The sequence below is a fragment of the Bombus impatiens genome, unplaced genomic scaffold, assembly GCF_000188095.3.
Source record: "Bombus impatiens unplaced genomic scaffold, BIMP_2.2 scf_1068, whole genome shotgun sequence".
NCBI classification, from domain to species: domain Eukaryota; kingdom Metazoa; phylum Arthropoda; class Insecta; order Hymenoptera; family Apidae; genus Bombus; species Bombus impatiens.
The window spans coordinates 258,439-279,105 of record NT_177487.1 but is presented as its reverse complement, the minus strand read 5'-3'; the positions used below and the strand labels follow the sequence as shown (position 1 = coordinate 279,105).

At 41.3% G+C, this 20,667-nt stretch overlaps 3 protein-coding genes across 8 annotated transcripts; 2 read left to right on the top strand and 1 right to left on the bottom strand.

The window, feature by feature from the left end:
* LOC100742482 (MAGUK p55 subfamily member 7) lies at positions 1-6,526 on the top strand. 4 transcript variants are annotated; one of them, XM_012391372.3, is made up of 11 exons: positions 3-653; positions 1,221-1,507; positions 1,577-1,708; positions 2,359-2,385; positions 3,139-3,306; positions 3,455-3,526; positions 3,678-3,802; positions 3,875-3,999; positions 4,486-4,788; positions 4,933-5,276; positions 5,361-6,526. In XM_012391372.3, the coding sequence occupies exons 1-11, from the start codon at positions 611-613 to the stop codon at positions 5,535-5,537; spliced, it is 1,803 nt and encodes a 600-aa protein (XP_012246795.1). In that variant the 5' UTR covers positions 3-610; the 3' UTR covers positions 5,538-6,526. The 4 variants fall into 4 exon arrangements, with proteins under 4 accessions (XP_012246797.1, XP_012246795.1, XP_012246799.1 ...); XM_012391375.3 differs by having other exon boundaries at positions 8-653; positions 4,612-4,788; XM_012391374.3 differs by lacking the exon at positions 2,359-2,385 and having other exon boundaries at positions 1-653.
* Positions 6,527-7,684: 1,158 nt separating this feature from the next.
* LOC105681487 lies at positions 7,685-16,235 on the top strand. Of its 3 annotated transcripts, none has more exons than XM_024370934.2 (10): positions 7,685-7,997; positions 9,535-9,784; positions 11,131-11,419; positions 11,652-12,077; positions 12,622-12,812; positions 14,432-14,561; positions 15,191-15,331; positions 15,433-15,617; positions 15,702-15,925; positions 16,012-16,235. In XM_024370934.2, the coding sequence occupies exons 2-10, from the start codon at positions 9,626-9,628 to the stop codon at positions 16,133-16,135; spliced, it is 1,869 nt and encodes a 622-aa protein (XP_024226702.1). In that variant the 5' UTR covers positions 7,685-7,997; positions 9,535-9,625; the 3' UTR covers positions 16,136-16,235. The 3 variants fall into 3 exon arrangements, with proteins under 3 accessions (XP_024226702.1, XP_024226701.1, XP_024226703.1); XM_024370933.2 differs by having other exon boundaries at positions 9,532-9,784; XM_024370935.2 differs by lacking the exon at positions 7,685-7,997 and having other exon boundaries at positions 9,531-9,784.
* Positions 16,236-17,327: 1,092 nt separating this feature from the next.
* On the bottom strand, positions 17,328-20,069 carry LOC100742604 (dnaJ homolog subfamily C member 22). Its single transcript, XM_033323529.1, has 6 exons — positions 19,682-20,069; positions 19,300-19,611; positions 18,978-19,125; positions 18,306-18,670; positions 18,123-18,230; positions 17,328-18,067 (listed from the first exon to the last, which is right to left on the bottom strand). The coding sequence occupies exons 2-6, from the start codon at positions 19,603-19,605 to the stop codon at positions 17,861-17,863; spliced, it is 1,134 nt and encodes a 377-aa protein (XP_033179420.1). The 5' UTR covers positions 19,606-19,611; positions 19,682-20,069; the 3' UTR covers positions 17,328-17,860.
* Positions 20,070-20,667: the final 598 nt, after the last annotated feature.

Genomic DNA, 20,667 nt, shown 5'->3' with positions numbered 1-20,667 from the left:
AACAGGGATGGTGAGATAGATACGAAGTACAATGCACAAATGGAAGGGCGAGGGAGAGGGAGAACCTCTAGGTTGGACGGTGGAAGAAACAGTGCTGCCTTTAAAGATGGCCACCCGACGCAACGCGCCGTGTCGCGTCTATGTCGAAAAATGATCGAAAACCCTTATCGAATCACGCATACTGACTAAATCGAATCGTACGGTGATCAGAAAGACGTTTGGTACGATCGTTCGGTGACTGTCGGGAAAGATGTTTGGTGTTGCAGAGTGTTTGGTTAATTGAAAACCGAAAGGTTGACAAGATGCGAGACGAACGGATCAGTCTAGCGGTGGTAGTCATCCTACCCCGTGTCGAGTGACAGTGGCTTACGTAACGATTATTCTCGCTATGATAACGATACTCCAGCCGCGAATGCGAAACAAGAAACTGTTTTACCGGGTTATTCGCGGCGCTGCGCACCAATCCGCTAGAAATACGCATCGCGGCTGACCTGATTACTTATTCTCTGTCGTTCTGATATCGTACCACGCGACTGTTCGAGTATATACACCCTGCTACCTTCTAATCCAGCACGCTGGAAAATAATATTGGATCGCGTTTTGATAAATTATGACAGCGGCGCTCGTCATGGAAAACACAAATTGGGATTCTGGTGAGTAGATTACTTTACGTGTGCTTTGCCACGATCTGCCTGTCCTTTCGTTTATAGTTTATATCGTTCTCTCTTTTCAGTCTTTAAGCATTGTCTTCTAGAATGTCATGAATTACAATAATCACAATAATATTTGCGATTTCGGGATGTACAACTTCACCGGCTTGATAAACGCGATATTTGGGAAAAATAGAATCCGTACCGTTTTTGTACCGTTTGCACTACGTCTATTTTTACCTGGCAGCAACTTCTTCGACAAAATGTCCGAGTTGACTTGCTGCTGTGTTATTAAAACGGTAGATTATCGCACGAAGGCGTTTGCAGAAAATTCATTGATCGATCGGAGAATACACGTCTTGTAAATTCGATACTTCCAGAAAAATATCGAAATACATAGATATAGGTACTGGTTGAAAGATCGTGGCGCGATTTCACGAAAAGAATATCTAAACGTGACATTTTTTGCGCAGGCCCTCATATTTGAATTCTGCAAATCTCTCTATGTCACGTCAATAGAAACCTTGCCGGTATTCGTTGAACGACCGTTGTTTCTTTTTTCTTTTCCAGCGTTATCCAAGCTGCTGAATTCTCTACAGGAGAGCAAAAGTGAAATACCAAGTTGTACCGACGAGGAATTCGGATTCTTGAGCGAATTGTTGCAATCGAAGGAATTGAACGCTTTAGTGAATGTTCATAATAAAATTTTGAACAATGTCAAGGACGACAAATTTTTTCCTGTACTCTCCAATTCCATGGATATCGACATCGAAGTACTCGATCTGTTATCAACAAAAACGCACATTTCCAAGGACTGCAAGGAACTTTTCCATTTGCTTCAAAAACCACACATACAGGTAGCGTACTCGCGGTAATTAAAAAAGCAGTATAGTCAACCGAAAAGAAATCGAGATATTTTGTCATAGGGCTTGTTGTGCGCTCATGACGCGGTCGCCCAGAAAGACTATTATCCCCGATTACCGGAGATTCCTCTGGAAGTCGACGAAGACGAAGAGACAGTCAAGATCGTACAGTTGGTGAAATCGAACGAACCTCTGGTACGTCAGACAGGTCGCACGTGTTCCGTGTTTAATGTTTATATTAAAGTTTTTTGCTCAATTAACACGATAAGAAAAGAGGAAAGCTTGATAACGTAGTTCAAATTGATACTCATATCTAATGGAAAGAGGTTGTGTGTCTCTATATATAGACATACGTATAATTATACAATATATATGTATAATATTTTGTATATATTATACATATAACTATATTCCTCATTCTCAGTTTCCACATACCGGTATAGGGTGACACATCGTAATATTTTCCCACGAATATCTTTCGCGCTATTCGTTATTTCGGGTAGATGTGCAGTCTATCTCAAGACGATTTCCATCCTCGTAATACGTTTGACCTCCAAGAAGGATAGTTCTGTTTTCTCGAAAGTTACCTTGTATTTACGCGAAAGTACTATAATGGGTCACTGCCTGTGTATGCAGAAAACAAAGAATGAGTAAGAACATAACTGTTTTGAAGTAATTACAACAATTTGCATGGGACTTGATCTTGATTAATCCTTTGTATCGACTTAGATACCTCGTGTTCCTGTAACAAGTATCGTAGTATCGAATACGTATCGCTCGCGCGATATTCAATACAGTTTCTTAAGTAATCACGTGTTTCTTTCATCGTCAAACTTGCTTCGAAGTGTGGCGCCGGCGTTGAACCGATCGTGGTAAGTCGACTTCAAGCCGAAACATGTACAGGCCTGTAATGCGTTCCATGCGTATCTAGCGATACGCAAAACGATTTCGTAGTGTTTCGTTTAATCTTGTTTCTTTCGTTTCAACTTATCAGACATCTAGTCGCTAGAAAAATTTTTATTTTCTGACTCTGCGATTTCCCCTCTACACCGAAGTGAACAGAGCTCGTGTAAAACTAGGCTGTAAATAGAACGCTGTTCATTTCCTTACACATAATTTATTAATTTTGCTTATACCTTACTTTATACACCGTGCGTCCGTTTTAATCCTTGTTGATTTATGTTTTTTTGTTTGTTATTTTTGCTTGTGAATAAAACAATTTCTCTATCATAACAACTGTACCTTGTGTTATTGTCCCGCATGCCCTTGTGTTGAATGTGGAAAATCTCTCGAGATAAAATTCAACGATACGGCGGGTAGCATACCGTTGAAAGATTAATCTGTATTTTTGCATTTCCACGATCGTGAACGATCTTCCGCTGTCGATTTATCTCGAGATATTTAAAAGACGCAGAGCGTAGCCGTTGAATAACGCTTGAAACGCAGTCATGTACAAGGAACGTACAACGTTATAAGCGTCGACTGCTTCGATCGAATGTGTGTTTATGCCTTCGCGATGAATTCTCTTTGTTTTTATTTATTTTTTTTTAAGAAAAACGAAGGCACTACCTAACACGCTCACCTCGCAACCGCAATCAAAATATTAGTTTACACGTTGACAATAGGGGGCGACCATAAAAACATGCGAGGTCACCGGCAAGATCGTGATAGCGAGAATAATGCATGGCGGTGCGGCTGATAGATCCGGCCTCATTCACGTTGGCGACGAAGTTTGCGAGGTCAACGGCATCAGCGTCGAGGGAAAGACTCCGAATTGTGTTCTTAAAATATTGGTAGGTCGCAGCTTCTATTTTATTCCCGCGACGTGTACTACTTTGCCGATCGATCTGTACGCTGCAGATTCCTCATCGAGATTTATCGCTCTTACCATTTATATCGCACGTAAGATACATATATGTATAACGACATGTTCTCTTTCAGCAAAATTCAGAGGGTACGATTACTTTTAAGATAGTGCCTGCCGATAGTAAAGGGGGAATTCGTGAGAGCAAGGTACGTCCTAAAATGCTAGGTTATTCGATCGATAATCGATTCTGGTCAAATAGGAAGGAATTTCTGACCGGCGATTTCCACTTCTAATATCGTTTAATATAGTTGCTGACAATTTTATGTGCATTTAATATCGTTATTGCAATTTTAATAGGTACGAGTTAGAGCGCACTTTTCGTATAAAGCTGCCGAAGATCCGTACATACCTTGCAAGGAGGCTGGACTAGATTTTTCGAAGAACGACGTTCTCCACATCGTCAGTCAGGATGATGCTTATTGGTAGGACTGGAATTCTCATTTCACCATGCAATCCATACATAGTACATTTAAATTATTTTTTATTGAAATTAGGTGGCAAGCTAGACGAGAGGGTGACCGAAATATGAGAGCTGGCTTGATCCCCAGCAGAGCCTTACAAGAAACACGAATTATACTTGAGAGGCAACAAAAAGAGAAGACCGACGACGACAATATAAGTAAGTGATAGCGTTTGCAACAGAGTATAGATAAAATACAACGCTTTAAAATACGATACTGTCCTTGTTTCCAAAACGCGATCGGATCACGTCATCGATCGTCGATTGTGATCCATGTAAACGCAGTGCAATTGGTGAAAGCGTTTCGGAAATTCTGACGTACGCTGAGCTACGATCGCCATCGTAATTTCATTTCATAATCTCTGTCATCTTATTTGCAATCTTTGATCTCATCGTCGCGTCTGAAAGTTACATCTTATTTTGTTACATCGTAATTAAGACATACGCCATCTGTTAGCAACACGTGTTTGGTAACCACGTACGATGTAAGATGGCGAAACAACTCGAGACGAGGATAGATTGCAATCCATCGTAGTAGAGCGTTAAATAAGAATCGTCGCCTCTAACACGGAAACAATCCACGATGAATTGATCTCGGCTGCTCTTCTTAACGAATGTTGGCCTGACGACCTAACCGTCGGTTAGGCTTGTGTTCTGTTCCAGTGCCTTTGCCCGCATTGTGCCCCCGTCCCAGTACCTCTTTACACGCCTCGTCAACAAAGTGCAACTTGCAGGGAGTAAAAACTAAAAAAATCATGTATGACGCTGCAGAGAACGACGATTTCGACCGGGAAGAAATACTGACCTATGAAGAGGTCGCAAAGCTCTATCCGAGACCGGGCCACTACCGACCGGTGGTTCTGATCGGGCCACCGGGTGTAGGCAGGAACGAGCTGAAGAGACGGCTTATAGCCACCGATCCCGATAAGTACAAGACACCTGTTCCTTGTAAGTTTTCATTCAGCTTCTCCATTATATCCACGCGTTTCTTGCTTTCCTCGTTTTAAAAGTAACTTTACTCAGCAAACAATCAAATAGCGTTACTTACTTTAATCGTTCGTTCTTTGATGAAATTCTCGTGACTGGCTTCAGATACCTCGAGACCACGGAAACCAGGTGAAATCAACGGTGTAGAGTATCATTTTGTTACTCGAAAAAAGATGGAAGAGTATATCGAGTTTGGCAAGCTTATAGAATACGGCGAGTATAAAGGCAACTTGTACGGTACCAGTTCCGAGAGCGTTAGCTCGTTGATAAACGCCGGATACGTGTGTCTATTGAATTCTCACTATCAAGCCCTGAAGATGCTTCGAACTCCGCAGACAAAACCATATGTGATATATATAAAGCCGCCAAAGTTCGAGATATTGAAAGAAACGAGGAACGATGTTAGAGCAAGATCGACTTTCGACGAAAACAACTCTCGGGGCTTCACGGTAAACTAAAAAATCTTATTGGCAATCGTGTGCATCCTACGTTTTCACCGAATCAACATAGGATTATCGTTCTACCGTTTGCAGGACGAGGAATTTCACGAAATCTTGTACAACGCTGCGAGAATCGAATTCCTTTACAATCATCTGTTCGACGAAGTGATCGTAAATGCCGACCTCTCAATGGCGTTCGAGCAACTGGTGAACGCTGTTCATCGAGTCGAGTCGGAACCGCTTTGGGTACCTGCTTCGTGGGTTCAATAAATTTCGCTTCAATCGATGGTTCACGGAGAAACAGAAGAAATCCTTGGGAACGTTGCACGTTCGATATCACGACGTTCGGCGGATGTTTTTCTCCAAATTTTCCAAGCTGTACTTTTTTAGCGAAGCGCGTCCCCTTCTTCCTCCTCTTCTATAGCATTTCGAATTGACGCGTATTCTCCATGAGACTAATATCGATGCCTTTTTGCCCTTAGATATTTATATACGTGTTTGATACGCGTCGATAGTTGTGAAACTCGGCTCGTCTTGTTTATTACATTGTTTTCTCTCTCCTTTTTCGATCCGGGAATATTACTTGTTCTTCGAATTATACGTACGTATAGATATATGTAGATATACCGCAACCGGTACGTAGCACGTAACTGGAAAGGAGAAAGTCGTTCATATTTTTGCAGCGATCTCGTTTTTAAGCGTTCGAATTAATCATTTTTCCACCTTGTTTTCTAACGTATCATCGGGCACGATGCGCGATCCTAGAATTTTTACTGCCACGAATCGAAAGCATCTCGCGGCGAAGGAGGAAGCATTGCTACGGGGAAATTTAAAAGAAGGCTATTGAAGAGAGAAATGGGTGAAACAGTGTTAAAGTTATTATGTAATTTTGGGATCAACGATTATAAATGGTAAACCTCACTGTGACGAGTCGAAAAATTCCTTCGAAATTTGGTAAATCGAAACTTTGAAATGTTAAGCAATTGTTGCCACCACTCGTGACCTTTGATCCCAGTTGTTGTTGATTATTGCCAAATAAGTATCGTATACCTAGAACACGATGAGAATCACCTTAAAGTTTTATTGTATTTTCCACCTGATCAGCATTGCCACGATATTGCTATTTTTTTCATGATTAAAGGGCTGCCAGAGCATGAGCAAGATTTATGCACGCTATACTCTACTGGCGTTGCATCAAATAGTTCATCCTCGATGTAAACTCTATATGTTATCGAAATACAGCATTACACTTTCAAGTACGTAGTATTGTCTTTTCCCCATTTTTCACCATTTCCAAGATCATTTTGCGCGTATCTTTCGGTCGATGATGTAACGATGACGTAATATATGTATATTAGCTTGCCTGTTTTATGCGACAGACAAAAATCAGAGTACCTTTGTGAAAGATGGCTTTGTCTTTAAAATAAAGAGTTAAGGCATCTGTCCGCTTTGGAATAACGAAAAAAAGAACTCTGGTATCGACATTAAAATCCAGGAAAAATCTACGAAACGACGAATTAGGACGTAAACTACGCCAAATAAATTGCATGCGGATAATTCCTTTCTTTTCATCGATAAGACGCGGCGTCACGAATATGCAGTCACAAACGCTCTCCTTTTTGCGCATCGTACTATATAAGTTCCTTTTAAAATGCTGTTTGTTCCTTGGCCATCAGTATCGCCGGTCAATAGCATAATCCTCTCATGAATATTTATATGCAAACTTTTGCGTTTTCGCGCATCGATCTCTGTCGATTCCTGTTTTTCAGCGTGTCTCAATGTATTGGGTTGGCGACTAAGTGATTGCGGATTTTGTTATTACCGCCTAATGACCTGTCTATAATCTAAAAAATATTAAGACGAGATGTTTTTATCTCGACATTTTAGGACCACGTATTGCTAGTTAAGCGATTATTTTACATTCCTAGGAAGATATTTGAAAGTGAACGAGCGCGCGCGCGCGCCTCAACCGGAAAACATCGGTTCGCGACAGACCATTTTGGAATTATATCCGTGTAATACGTAAGGTTTACCGCGAGTCGCCAAACTTCTTATATAGGATATCGTAAATACTATTTTTGGCAGTCTTGGTTTTCTAATTGAACTTGAATCATCTGAAGTTGCGAACACGTGTGTGCGTCCCATCGGATGGCCGCGCGTTACCGTACGTACGAAAATAGATCGAACGAGGAGCTAGGAAACTTTCAACGGACTTTTTTTCGTTTCATCTTGAAAATTTTGTAGCCAGTAACGCTCGGAGCTGGCGACTAATTAATGAGAGACAGGGAAATATTTGGCAAAAATTATTTCACAATTGGTCCATTATATTTCGTTGATTATTCATCGAGGAGTAACACCTGGCCTAAATCCGCGGCTGCGCGGATCAGGCAACGTGCGATACGACTGCCGTGATACTTTCAGGGTGAGGGTGTGAATTAAACTTTGGCCCAGTATCCAATTAACCCTTATGCGAACAGATTAGTTTGAAAAGTTGCTCGATGGGATTAACGGCGCCGCGGATTATCGTTCTTCTTGTACTTTCCATACGCGATCGACCACTACAAACGCGATACTACTCCACGTTCGCCGAACTTTTTCCAAGAAGATGTGCAAATATTTTCCACGGAATTTAATAGCGAAGACAAGGTATACGGCGAGGGGCTTGAATTTCAAACAGCGAGAAGATCTCCGTTGCTTATACCGTAAATCGATAAGCACGGATGAACACAGGTAGGTGAATATTATTTGAAACTGTTCTTAAAATGGCACAGAGAACCAGTAAATTCGCTGTTACACGAGCGACGTTAGATAACGCAAGATATAGCGCAGCTGAATATATTCTTCTCTTACCATCGATAGATACGATAAAAAATTGGAGTATACGAGAATTCGGGAAATCGAAGTTTACAGATTTATACAGGATTTACCGATCGTACGTTAGAGTTCTCCTGGTTTTTGTAAACAGATACTGAAATTATTCGCCGCGAAATAGCTCGTCTATTTGCTGCACTTCGTCGTGGACCAAAGATCGGTTAACAAATCACAGTTGCGATATCAAGCAAGAAATTTATCGAATGTCGGCAGTTTGATGTCGACCTGGTTTAAAATTAAACCGAAGCCGGTCAGTAGAGTATGGAAAAGAATGTTGTTGCGTAGAAAGGAAAACCGATGCATGTAAGCGATACGTTAAGACTCGCACAGGAGAGTTGACAAAGGTTCGTCAGCGAGGTCATTATCGTCTTCGAAATGTGTCAATGACACAATGTCGCGCGTGAATTATCAACGAAACATGATCATAATTTTTGATTATGTCGCGTGCATGCTGTCGACGTTGACAACCTTCGTCGGTTTGCCGAGTTCTCCTATGAATTTTCATTAATCGAGCGTTGCACATATTTAGAAAGTTCGATCCTCGACACAGCTGTTTATGAAAACCACTTAGCTGTTTCTAAAATATCTGATAGGTAGGTCGTAGTCGGACGGAGTGTTTCGTTTCACGAATCTTCTGAAATCCTTCGATGAGATGGGCTCGTGTCGCTCTAACATTTATGTGTTATATTTCCGTCGGCGAGATTAAATTACCGAAACTGGCAAGCAACGATCGTTACTCGCCGGTGTATTTTGTTCTAATTAGTATGCATTTTCTTATCGTTGTTAGGCATTCACCTGAATCGTGGTATAAAAGAATCGGCTGAATTATTAACATGCAGGCCAGATACGGGCCGTAAATATTCCCTCGATACCATTCCATTTTTCCGATACTTTGTACGTAAAAAAGCCTTGTAATCTGGTACTTGTGCTAAAATAACTTGGCCGCCATATGCGCTCTTTCAAACGGCAGATAGGGCAATAATTTTGTAAAATCGATAAACAGTTCGGAGCCGAGCGATTTTTCGACCATCGGATAATCGATAGATTCTCGTGCATAAGAGAATTCAAAATATTGGCTTAACGCCAGAGGCGACGACGATAAGCCTGTCGGGTAAATGTAACGCCGCCAAAATAAGCACGCGGTCTCCTAGCAAAAGAACCAGTGTACACGACTGAGAAAAGTTTGCTCAACGAGAGTGTCGCCGCTTGCCCCTCCGATACAAAACAGCATCTTCGATCGATAGGTTTAAACTTACGAATGCCGCTTTCGAAAACGTAAAACACGAAACTAACGTGTCGACGAATAGTCGAAGTTTCCATACCAGTTCTCGAAAATTGTTTGCCCGTAGCTTTTGAAATGTTCACCTCGTAAATAATATACACGTAAATATAACAGCTTTCAATACGGAGCATCGTAGCGAGATGTTACGTGGAATCAAAGACCATCGATCGACTTGACGTACCTTCATCGATAACCTGCTTTTACGATGCAGCCTATAACGACGATGACAAAGAACGAAGGAAACAGATCGCCAACGAACAACGCGACTTACTCCGCAAGAGTCTGCCTATCCAGTGGAATGAATTGCATGGTCGGAGACACTATGTTTCATCGTATATCCAATATAGGACGGAACGTCAATCAGGTGAGCGGTTTCTCTTTGTCCTTGCTTCCTTTTTTATGTTTCGCCTTGTTCCACGCAACGAAACTCGAGTGCCACCTAGCATAGGTTTCTGGTGTTTCGGTCTATTCGCACGTCTTCGAAAATCAACCGACTGTAATCAGCGATCGACTGATTTACGAGTCGTTTATAAACGATTCCTCTTTTTTTACGCCCGAATCTCGCCAGACGATTTACGCGAGTTTCGTTCCGAGAGTCATCGTTTCGTTTATACCTTTACACGTTGGAAGTGAACACGAGCGCGACTAAATGCGAAAATATGAAATGCAAACACGTTCGTCCGAGAGATCGCAGCCGGTTAATCGAAGAGAGAAAAAAAGGAGAAGGCGTAATGATGACCAGAGGCGACAGGTTGACGACATGTGCGCGAACGAACAAAAGTACAACACGCGTATTGCTCTCGCACAGCTCCTTCGATAGTGCGCGTACACGCGTCGACGAGCCACAGACCGACCGACGTAACGACTTAACCGACATATAAATAGCGTTTAGTTGAAACGGACGCGGTAGAACTCGCGTGCACGTCTTACGGGGCGATCCGGAAGGCACGATTCGTTTTTCAAGGAACTTCTCCTACTCCGAGTACTGACACTCGCTGTGCCGTGATCCGCGACACCGTCAGTGATTTCCGAGAGTTTCCGCGGGAACGATCGATTTTCAACACGCCAACTCATTCTCGCCCTCCTTTCTTCCAATGTCGGCTTAAACAGAAACAAAAGTTCTCCATTTTCTCGTAAGTCTTTCAACCTTTCTTATTCTCTCGTTTCCATTCAAACCATTCTCGCTCGTTAGATTTCTCTTTCGGGAAACCACGCTTTTAATTCACACCGTCTCGTTAACGAATTTTTTTTTCGCGAGTATGTTACAACGTTTACGTACGTTCGTACGTGTATTCGCTCGGCGAACGATATTCGTAGTATCCGAGGAACTACGAACGCTAAGCTGGTAATATTATACCCAAACAAATATCGCCACAATCGCGTCAATGTTACACGAACGTATACGTGCGTATCGACATTGTCGTTGCACATGTCTACGTGCTGGGCACTCGCCTCGTCTCCTCTTCATTTTCTTGTGGTTTTTATTTACCTGTTAGGACTAGTGCAGCTAGTTAAGATGAGTTTCAATTTCTTTCCTCGATATATCGCACGTACACTGAATGTTGCATGCTGCGAGCAACGTTCGCGCGGGGTACAAAGAGTCGTTTAATGCGCGAATGATCGAAATAGGACGTTGGTCGTATATCGGAAGATCACTGGTAGGCAAACGACGTGCAGACCGCGCGGTTAAAGTTCGATTGTTTGCTGAAGGGCAATACCTGTCCTGTGAACAACTACAGCATCGTCGCATCTAGAGGAGAGCTCGCTCGAAATAACTATGCGGTGAGAGAGACATCGTCGGCGCAGTGCATCGTTGTCAAAAGGAACAAGACGGCCGTGAATGCGGGTAGCGAAACTCGCCCCAAACTTCGGGACGACTTGCTCAAAGAACAGTCCTCGGGCAAACAGTTGTCCAAGGATTTCGCAGGGCCCACGGACTTTGGCAAGTCTCAGCGACCTATTCGCAAATCCTTTTCCGTCCCGGACTATCTTAGAGAAGGTACTTGCGTATCTAATCCATCGGATTTTCTATGTTCTATTATCAATCGGATATTCAGATATCTTAATTAGAGTGTTTAAAAAAGTGTTTAGAAACGCGTGTTTCAAACGATCGACGATGCGCGTATAGTTTCGTTTATTCGAACGTTCCGCTTGGTCGAATCGATAATTGTCTATCGTCATCGAACGCGTACAAAGTGGAAGAAATATTTACGAAATTCCTGTCTTCGCAGGTTTTCCAGCGACGCGGCAAGTTGATCGCAGAGGAACCGAGGAGAGCATTTTCAAAAGATCTTCCACTTTCCTGTCGAATCTCGCCCATTCTGCGAATAAATTTAGAGAGAGAAAGCTAAGCGGAAACTATCCCGAAGAGCGCACACTTTGTCCAAATAATCATTGCACCGAGAAAAGCTGTTCGGCCAAGCATCCAACTCTAAGGGGATACTTTTCGATTTTAAGTAGAGTCGCCAACGATCTCGATCCTTTCGAACATTCGTCAGGAGTTCAAACGTTGCCGGTGGAACGGAGGAAGAAAGGCGGCGCGCGCGTCAAGAAATCGGTGTCCTTCAGTTCGGATACGAGTTTCGAAGAGAAACGCGAACCTTACAAACGAGCCGCCATACACGAGGCTAAGGTCTATCACAAGGGTGTTCTGCAAGGTACGCGTCTATCTCTTCCTTCTCTTCGTCTTATTCGTTTTATTTCCCTCGAATTTGTTTGCATCCGACCGGTACGGACTTTCCGATTTTCCAATCTTTCCAATCCAAACGTAGCAGATACGTTCAAAGTTCGAAGCTCGTTCGTCGTAACTATCGCTTTTTTCTTTGGGAATTCGTCAAAAAGAACGCGCACACACGCGCGATACACCGAATAAACGAAAGGAGAAAACAGAAATGCAGACAATACGACGCGATGAAAAATACACCGGATATACGCAGAATCATCGATTTGTTATCGGAACTCTACCTACTATGTAAATGATTATGTTAACAACTAACTCTCTGTTTAGCACTGATTTCATGAAAATGTTACCGATATTTTCCACTATAGTTTATTACAAATACGTCTGTCGTGGCTGTAAACTATCGAGGCAACGCTTACCCGACAGCCTATTTATTATCTTTTCTATTTTCACATCTTGCGAAACGAGCCGTTTGTACAAGTTTTTCTTACCAGATGTAAAACATTCGACTCGTTTCGCAGATCGTAGCGTGGCCGAGGTGAATATCGTCAGAAAAGTGCCGTCCTCGTGGGAAGTAACGTCCGAGGGCGCATCGGCCCTTCTCAGGGCAGCCAGAGATGCCGACGACGCAGCCCTCGATGAAATCGCTGCCCATGTGCGAAAATTTGGATTCGGAGACATGGACGTCAATATGACTGATAGCAGCGGCAGGGTAAGTTATTAACAGTTACTCGTCTGTAATAAAAAAACAAAAAAGATTCGTCGTATTTGGCTCGTTAACAATTTACAAGAAAAAGTGAAATTTAGTGAAAAAGATTTCAAGTATTTGTAAAGCTTCAGGATTTCTACGTCTATTTCCAATCGGGTTTGATCTCGCTATTTCGCTAGAAATATTACGAAACAGATGATATTCGTGTAATTAAGTAAACATTTTTTTACCTAGTTACATGCTTCAGCTTTTATCAACGTATCTCGTTGAATTTTGGTTATCGGTAATAACAATGTATTTGCAGAGGCACGATAAAAGTTTTGGCACTTCGTTATCTCGTATATGTTCTTTTCCAAATGGCAAAGACGGGATCATTGATTGAAGGTCGCGGAAAAAAGAGCTTCCTCATTAGATATGTGAGGCGTGACGCGTTAGAAAGAAGTGACGCTCGTTGCTCTTAAGCATACGTACATATATGTAAATCGTGCGATTTTTTACGATCTCAAGACGTTTAAGTACAATTTAATATACTCAAGTTATGCAGTGCGTTAGATCATAACGAAAATTCAATTTTTCCTTCAGTGGGAATTATTCGTAGCGAATAGACAGCAAATGAGACATCTACACGATGTAAAACGATACTAAGCTTACGGAACAATAGATTTTTGTCGTAAAGATAGTTTCGAAAAGCAACAGCTTACTTCGGAGGGAACTAAGAACTGTAGATGACTTGTGGAGGATTGAGGTTAGGTTAGAATAACGACAACTTGCTGTTGCGGCCCGTCGAATATATTTAAATTAAAATTAAATTAAAAACGATCGTTGTATCGAGTTGTGATTTCCAATGGCGTGAATCGCGGATTGCTGCTTTTTGTATTCCCTTAGCAAATAATCAAATCGGCCAGTGTTTAACATCGATCTCAATCGCTGTATTTTTAAACTTAGATTTTCATATCGATACGTATCAAGTTTCTAGTTACCAAATGTTCAACGTTGACGCGCTATTGCTAGCAAAACGAAGCTTCATATACCACTAAATCGCTACTGTTTTATAAGGAAATATTTTCTGAACGCGCGTGCGGTAAACAGATCGCACTGTTTTCGCCAGCTCGAGGAGCATCGTACGTTCTTTATACGAAAACATGTGCGAGTGCTGCTCCGCACAGTGTTTGCCATGGTGACGCACACGAAGTAATAGGTAACGCGTCAACGTCAGTAACCATTTAATAAATTGACTGTTACCGCACAGTCCTTTGTGCGCCTCTCCGAGGCAAAGAATACCGCGAGTAGGACAGTCGCCGGGCAAATCTCATTTTCTTCCGGAAAGAAGAACAGTTTTGCAATCCTTTTTCCAACGTGAATAACGTGGATAAGCGCGTTGCGGAAAACGGAAGCCAATATCGGTGAACGTGCGCGATCAGCGAAAAAAGGGAAAGAATGAAAAGTGATAGAACGAGACGTCCGGCGCGGCGAGGATGTTCCACGTCTGCGGTTGAAAAGTAAAATACGCGCGTTTATGATCGTTCGCGCGAGAAAGAATTTTATGTAAACGGCCACTTCGACAAGTTCAACTTATTTTTCGAATAAATCGATCAGTTTCGATTATTTCTTTACGATGCCAGACTGCCATCAGCTACATGGCGGGAAACGGTGCCGCGACCATGTTGGAGCTAGCTCTGTCGTACGAAAGGGTGGACCCGAATACTCCGGACAACGAGGGTAACACGCCTCTACATTTTGCCGCGCAGGCCGGTAAGTAATTTCGTTATACTTTAAAAAACGAGGGAAGGTGGTCGCGATTGCTCGTCGCGATTTTTTATCAAGATCCACACGATGACATTGGCTCGTACGGGAAAATTCAAATTAATCGACTCTCGTTCAGCGATTTGCTCCACGAACGAGGATATTCGAAGAAGATAAAATAAAATCTGTTACGCTGAAATCTTTCAAGGACAGCATCCTGTCTGTGCTCGTACTGTACGTAATCGGAAAAATGCAGCCACGTGGTGGACATAAATCTTGTAAATTCACAACACTTCTCCCATCGTTAGAAAATCTCCACTACTATATACATATATATGTGTATATATATATATATATCTACATGTAATACAAGTATACATACATAAACGGACGTCAAATTTTATGCTCGTGATGCTGTAAGCCGTAAGGGTTCTACCGCGTCATCGATACCAGAAATAACCCAGTGTTGGAGTACTTGAAACGCGCGTGGTTTACAGTGACGTACGCCGACGGACGTTTCAAGCCAAAACATGGTCGAACGATACGTTACTCGAAATACGCCAACTCTTGCAACGTCGCGAAGGACGCGAGCTTGTTTCGTATTCGACTTAATGACCGTCTCGTTTTGTTTGATCTAGGGCAAACGGAATGTTTGAACATACTGCTGCAGAGGTGTCCGGACATCGAAGTGGACGCGAGAAACGCATCGGGCTTTACTCCGTTGATGAAGGCAGCACTTCAAGGAAGAACCAAATGCGCCAAAATTCTCCTGTTCGCCGGTAAACAGTGTCATCTATCTTCATCTATCTTTTTTTTTTTTTTTTTTTTCAAAAGGTGACGGGTTAAGAAAAGAGCATACGGATCGACGCTTGGCTTTCAGGTGCGAATCCGACATTGAGAGACCAAGGGAGAGGATTGAGAGCGGAACAGTGGGCCAGATTTTGTGGAAGGTACGTGTGCGCTGAAGTAATCGAGAGGTTCGCGAGACATCGGCTCCTGGAGAGGTCAACTTCTTGTCGGTGGGGTAGTGAACCCGAACTGGCAGCGAAAGTACTCCAAGGGAAGGTAAAGATACTTCTAACGAAGACGTCTCTTACGATCGAGTAGGAACACCATGGAGGATAGCGAAAAATGTTGGTTAATGCGCAGGTGATGCCCATTCCAACCGCACCCCTGTCGCCACCATCTTCGGGATTCAAGTCGAAGATAAGAAAAGTTTTCCGCACGACATCCGGCCCAGACCGAAGTTTTTCATTGGTCTCTCAATTAACTAGCGCCGCTCTTTGTGCAAGTAGTCCAGCTCTACCAAAATCCAGCCAAGTTCCACCCGTGGTTAAAAGTCTTCTTCGACCTTTAAGCGTTCCACAGTTAAGGTGTTGGCTCTGGTTCTTTGCAAATTTCACGTTGCATACATTGCAAATGACAGACGCATTTATTTCTCGTATTCCGACTGTTTCAGGGTGACTCTAGTTTCGCCGCAAGATATTCTTGAACAATCAAAGGACAAGTATGGGCCCAATTTTACAGAAAAGATCGAGAATATAGTTGGAAAGCCTTCGCGATCGAAGAATAAAAACAAATAGATGTGTAAATCTCGTTTGCCAATCATTTTGCGGATAAACGTGCGGATAAAGATCGCAGGCGTCTTCCCTCCGCGAAAGAAATACATTTTATTGTATTTTAGATCGCCGTATTTAGGTGGTCGTCAATAGGATCTTCGATCTTTTTCCACTCATCCACTGGCTACAGTTCCTATCGATCAACGCTCATTCTAATTCTAATACTATCTATACTGTTAAAATCTTACATGACATTCTCGTTTCTATTAGACCAAAATACAAAGTGCAACTTTTTCACCTTGTAAACTTGTTTATAGAAACCGTATTGCGGAAAAGGGATTGCTACCTTTTGTAGATTATACGTATACATATATATCTTTCTTCTTACGTTACTTTGAACTTATTTTTGGCTTACGATCTGGGTAAACGTTACCAGAGTTTGGAAACATGTGCGGATAGACAAATTTTTTTTAACTGACTGTCACGAACATCAAAAGATCAACAAGAATTATGTACACTCATTCGTCGAATCGATGGGATAATTTTTAAATAATCTTAAATATTCTTCTATAGAGAGAGAGAGAGAGAGAGAGAGAGAGAGAGAGAGAGAGAGAGAGAGAGAGAGAGAGAGAGAGAGAGAGAGAGAGAGAGAGAGAGAGAGAGAGAGAGAGAGAGAGAGAGAGAGAGAGAGAGAGAGAGAGAGAGAGAGAGAGAGAGAGAGAGAGAGAGAGAGAGAGAGAGAGAGAGAGAGAGAGAGAGAGAGAGAGAGAGAGAGAGAGAGAGAGAGAGAGAGAGAGAGAGAGAGAGAGAGAGAGAGAGAGAGAGAGAGAGAGAGAGAGAGAGAGAGAGAGAGAGAGAGAGAGAGAGAGAGAGAGAGAGAGAGAGAGAGAGAGAGAGAGAGAGAGAGAGAGAGAGAGAGAGAGAGAGAGAGAGAGAGAGAGAGAGAGAGAGAGAGAGAGAGAGAGAGAGAGAGAGAGAGAGAGAGAGAGAGAGAGAGAGAGAGAGAGAGAGAGAGAGAGAGAGAGAGAGAGAGAGAGAGAGAGAGAGAGAGAGAGAGAGAGAGAGAGAGAGAGAAGGAGAGCGATGGAAAGATTCACTTTACGGTTTTTGAATTTACAAGATATAAACGTATCTTAAAGCACAAAGTGACATTTTTTTAATTACGCGATGATCGCCGAAAAAATTTATAAATAAATATATTGAATAAAAAGATTCGTATTATTTGTACGATATTTTTTCACTATTAAGAGCGAAAACAATCTTTCTTATTAAGGCAAATCAATACAGTACAATAGGTACTTACGTAAGTACATATATGTATGTATACAGTATTCGTATTACAAAGATAGAACACATCGTGCAAAATTTTACCTATACATGTACACGTTGTGTGTTTCGTATTTGAACGCGTAGTGCCAAATTTTCCGAATCAGCAATGCCTTGGACAAAAGAGCACGCTGCTATAATAAGAGATAACATGGTAAAAGGAACGCTTTACAACGCAGGTTTGTATGATCAATAAATACGGTTTGTCCCGTCGTACCTCGTCTTATTGTTAGTGGAATATTGTAAAAAATGTATCTTTTAGAATAAACATTTACGAGGCGCGCAATATCTTCTTAATACGACAAACCTTCGTTTATCGCTAATCTACGAAGTATCAAAATGATTGTCACAATAATTTTAGTTGATTTACAACGAATCTTCTCGATCTTGAAGTCAAAGTGTACGGTAACGTTAATAAACGAGTCATTCGGATTTTCTATTTCGACGTTGTCTGCGATTCTTAGCCTTTGAAAGAATTTCATACGCTTGCTGTATTTCCATAAACTTCTCCTGAGCTTGTCTCCTTTCCTTCTCAGTGCCCTTTATCTTGTCGGGATGATTGTCCCTCGAGAGAGCTCTCCAACGAGACGTTACCTCTGTTTGCGTAGCCGTTTGGGAAAGGCCTAAAATCTACAAAATTTGCATTCAGATGTAGTAGTTACATATAACGAGCTTCGAGGCGTACCTTGTAGGCGTTTATTTCTCCCCGAGGATCTGTGAGATCTATCAGTTGTGCCCATGTTGCCCAAAAGCCTTGATGTACCGCCTGATTCCAGGTTGCTTCGAGACTGGCCTGGAAAATTTCAAATTTTGCAAAACATCCAGTGGGTTGCTTCGATTAAGCACGTTCTACGTGATTTTAATTAACCTTAAGATCCAGCCATATAGGAGACGTTAAGAAGTGTTGGATAGCTTCCGATAGTTTAATCTCTTCACCCTCGCTGTCGGTGACAACGGCATTAAAGTATAAGAACGATCCTAGTAAAGACACGTAAATTGCGACAGCTATAGTGAGATAAAAAATCCTTTGAACGAAGTGTCTTTTCTTTCTTGGCTTTAACCTCCATTGCTTGCTGAACGTATCGAAGCCTAAACTAGCAGCAACGACCATCAAAAATATCCACATGCTGTCGTCTCCGATATAGGATAGCGTTGGATATAATAAATATGCAGAACAAAGAGCAATCCATATGGAACCCTGCTCCCTGCCTATATTCCCAACTATCCAGACACCTGGTTACGTACAATTTAAATACGATTTTAAATACAATTAAAGTAACAGAGAAAAGTTGGTTTGATTAGAGAATCGTTAACTACCAATATAATATAAAATACTGTGTTCGTAAAATTATTTCGTTAGATAATAGTGCATCGGTTTAAACATGTTTCCAATGCGATACTCGCATTCGTAAAAAACCTTATCGACTAATTATTCAAAGAAAATAAGGCGAAAAATGTGTGGCGAATGATAAGTCGAACGAAATTTAAATACACCGCAATACTTTTATCGTTGATGTTCTAAAATATTTCAACCGTTTACCTAAAGCAATGACCAATGGTGTCAGAATTAGTAAATGCTTAAAATTTATTCCAAACACTTCGTCCTCTGGAATCGCATTGCGAAATATTTCCGCCCAAAAATATGCAACCGCATTTTCGGTAGCGAATCGCACTGTCGAGAATGGCGGCTGAAATTAAATGACACGTTGCGTTAATATTATGCTTATACAATCGAAAATTTCTTATGCCTCGACTGTTAACAAAAGTATGCATTCTTTTTTGTCCCTACGATTAACCGTACTTCTGAATGCTTATTCAAAGAATCCCTAAAATCGATCGTCGATCGTTTTTAATGTACCTACCCTGCGATTGTTTCGAACTTTCTGCTTAAAATCATTCAGAAAGTTAGGATGATCATTTGCATCTTGGACATACGAGGGAATCCGATAGATATCTCGAAGCCATCCGAGACCAAGATATCCTCCCAAAGTGCTAAAATATATGAAAGCCTGTGCGTCTCGTTCTAGGTATATGTGATGCGCACCAACTAAACCTCCAAACATCCACAGCACGTACGTCCAAAATATCGACTTCTCTTTTTTCTTTAACTTTTTATTTTTTTCCTCTAAGTGTCCACCATTCTTCAGATCCATTTTTATTCCTTGCATTATAATCTAATTATGCATCGAGTTACACATTATACACGGTTTAACGATTAATACACACCGGTATTAAATAAAATACCTGAGAGTTAGATGCACATTGACGAGCCGGGTAACACTACACTACCGGCTTTGAGTTTCACGATTGCACTAACAGCTACGTGTGTATTATTTGCAACGTATCCTGGTATCATCGGCTATCACGTACTTCCTCATTATTCTCGCAACATGAATAACAAGTATAGTTAAAACAATAGCGATTTTTTACACGTTTACTGTGTCTGTCGATAATTAGTTCAACTTAATTGTTTCTTTTGTAAAAATAAAACAATTGGCTGAAGTGTATTTGTCGATATTGTTTCGAAAAATACCACAGGTGGCTTTACTACACTGATGCGTACCATTTGTAGTTCAACGCTCTGTCAGATATAACGGTACTTTAACAGGACCGTAGCAATGAAAGCAAACCCAAACCTCAAATGGATACAATGCGAATTAGCAATCGTAACAGATGATCGATTGAAATCGATTAGAAATAGAGTGATTACGAATTCAGATACGTACCAATTTGTAATTAATGATTTATTTTCAGAATGATGCAGCTTTGTCGTCTTGTACAAAGTAAATAATAGAAAAACAAATATATAACATATAAATAAAATGTATTTATTAAATTAGATAAGATTCTTATTTATTGTACTTATGTAAAAGGCTCGATTTGATTAAACGAAAGCTTAATTTATCTCCTTTGTTAATATGTCTTTTTTGTATTTCTCGTAGGTGTCAGGAATGTATGTGCAATATGTATTTTAATTCATATCAAGAATTCATGATACCAAATGTCTACGGTAAATATTAACAAGGATCGCAAAATAGAATGTAACATATAATTGTACGATCAACTTTTGATACAGTAAGCTGGAGAGAGAGAATTCCTTTTATTATGTTATCGAACCTTTTATTTATCGACGGATAGAAACAACTTCTTTTACTTAAAAATGAAACAATCAATCCGAGATATTACTTTCGATACTAATTCTGCTTGTTGAGTGAAATTATGCAAATTAA

Coding starts and splice junctions, on each gene's coding strand:
- LOC100742604 (XM_033323529.1), bottom strand. CDS start 19,605: ATGCAAGGAATAAAAATGGATCTGAAGAATGGTGGACACTTAGAGGAA. Junction 18,671..18,977: donor ACCATTGGTCATTGCTTTAG/GTAAACGGTTGA, acceptor GTACGTAACCAG/GTGTCTGGATAGTTGGGAAT. Junction 18,068..18,122: donor GAGAAATAAACGCCTACAAG/GTACGCCTCGAA, acceptor CAAATTTTGTAG/ATTTTAGGCCTTTCCCAAAC.
- LOC100742482 (XM_012391372.3), top strand. CDS start 611: ATGACAGCGGCGCTCGTCATGGAAAACACAAATTGGGATTCTG. Junction 2,386..3,138: donor CCGGCGTTGAACCGATCGTG/GTAAGTCGACTT, acceptor CGTTGACAATAG/GGGGCGACCATAAAAACATG. Junction 3,803..3,874: donor AGTCAGGATGATGCTTATTG/GTAGGACTGGAA, acceptor TATTGAAATTAG/GTGGCAAGCTAGACGAGAGG.
- LOC105681487 (XM_024370934.2), top strand. CDS start 9,626: ATGCAGCCTATAACGACGATGACAAAGAACGAAGGAAACAGATCGCCA. Junction 12,078..12,621: donor TCACAAGGGTGTTCTGCAAG/GTACGCGTCTAT, acceptor CTCGTTTCGCAG/ATCGTAGCGTGGCCGAGGTG. Junction 15,926..16,011: donor TTAAGCGTTCCACAGTTAAG/GTGTTGGCTCTG, acceptor CGACTGTTTCAG/GGTGACTCTAGTTTCGCCGC.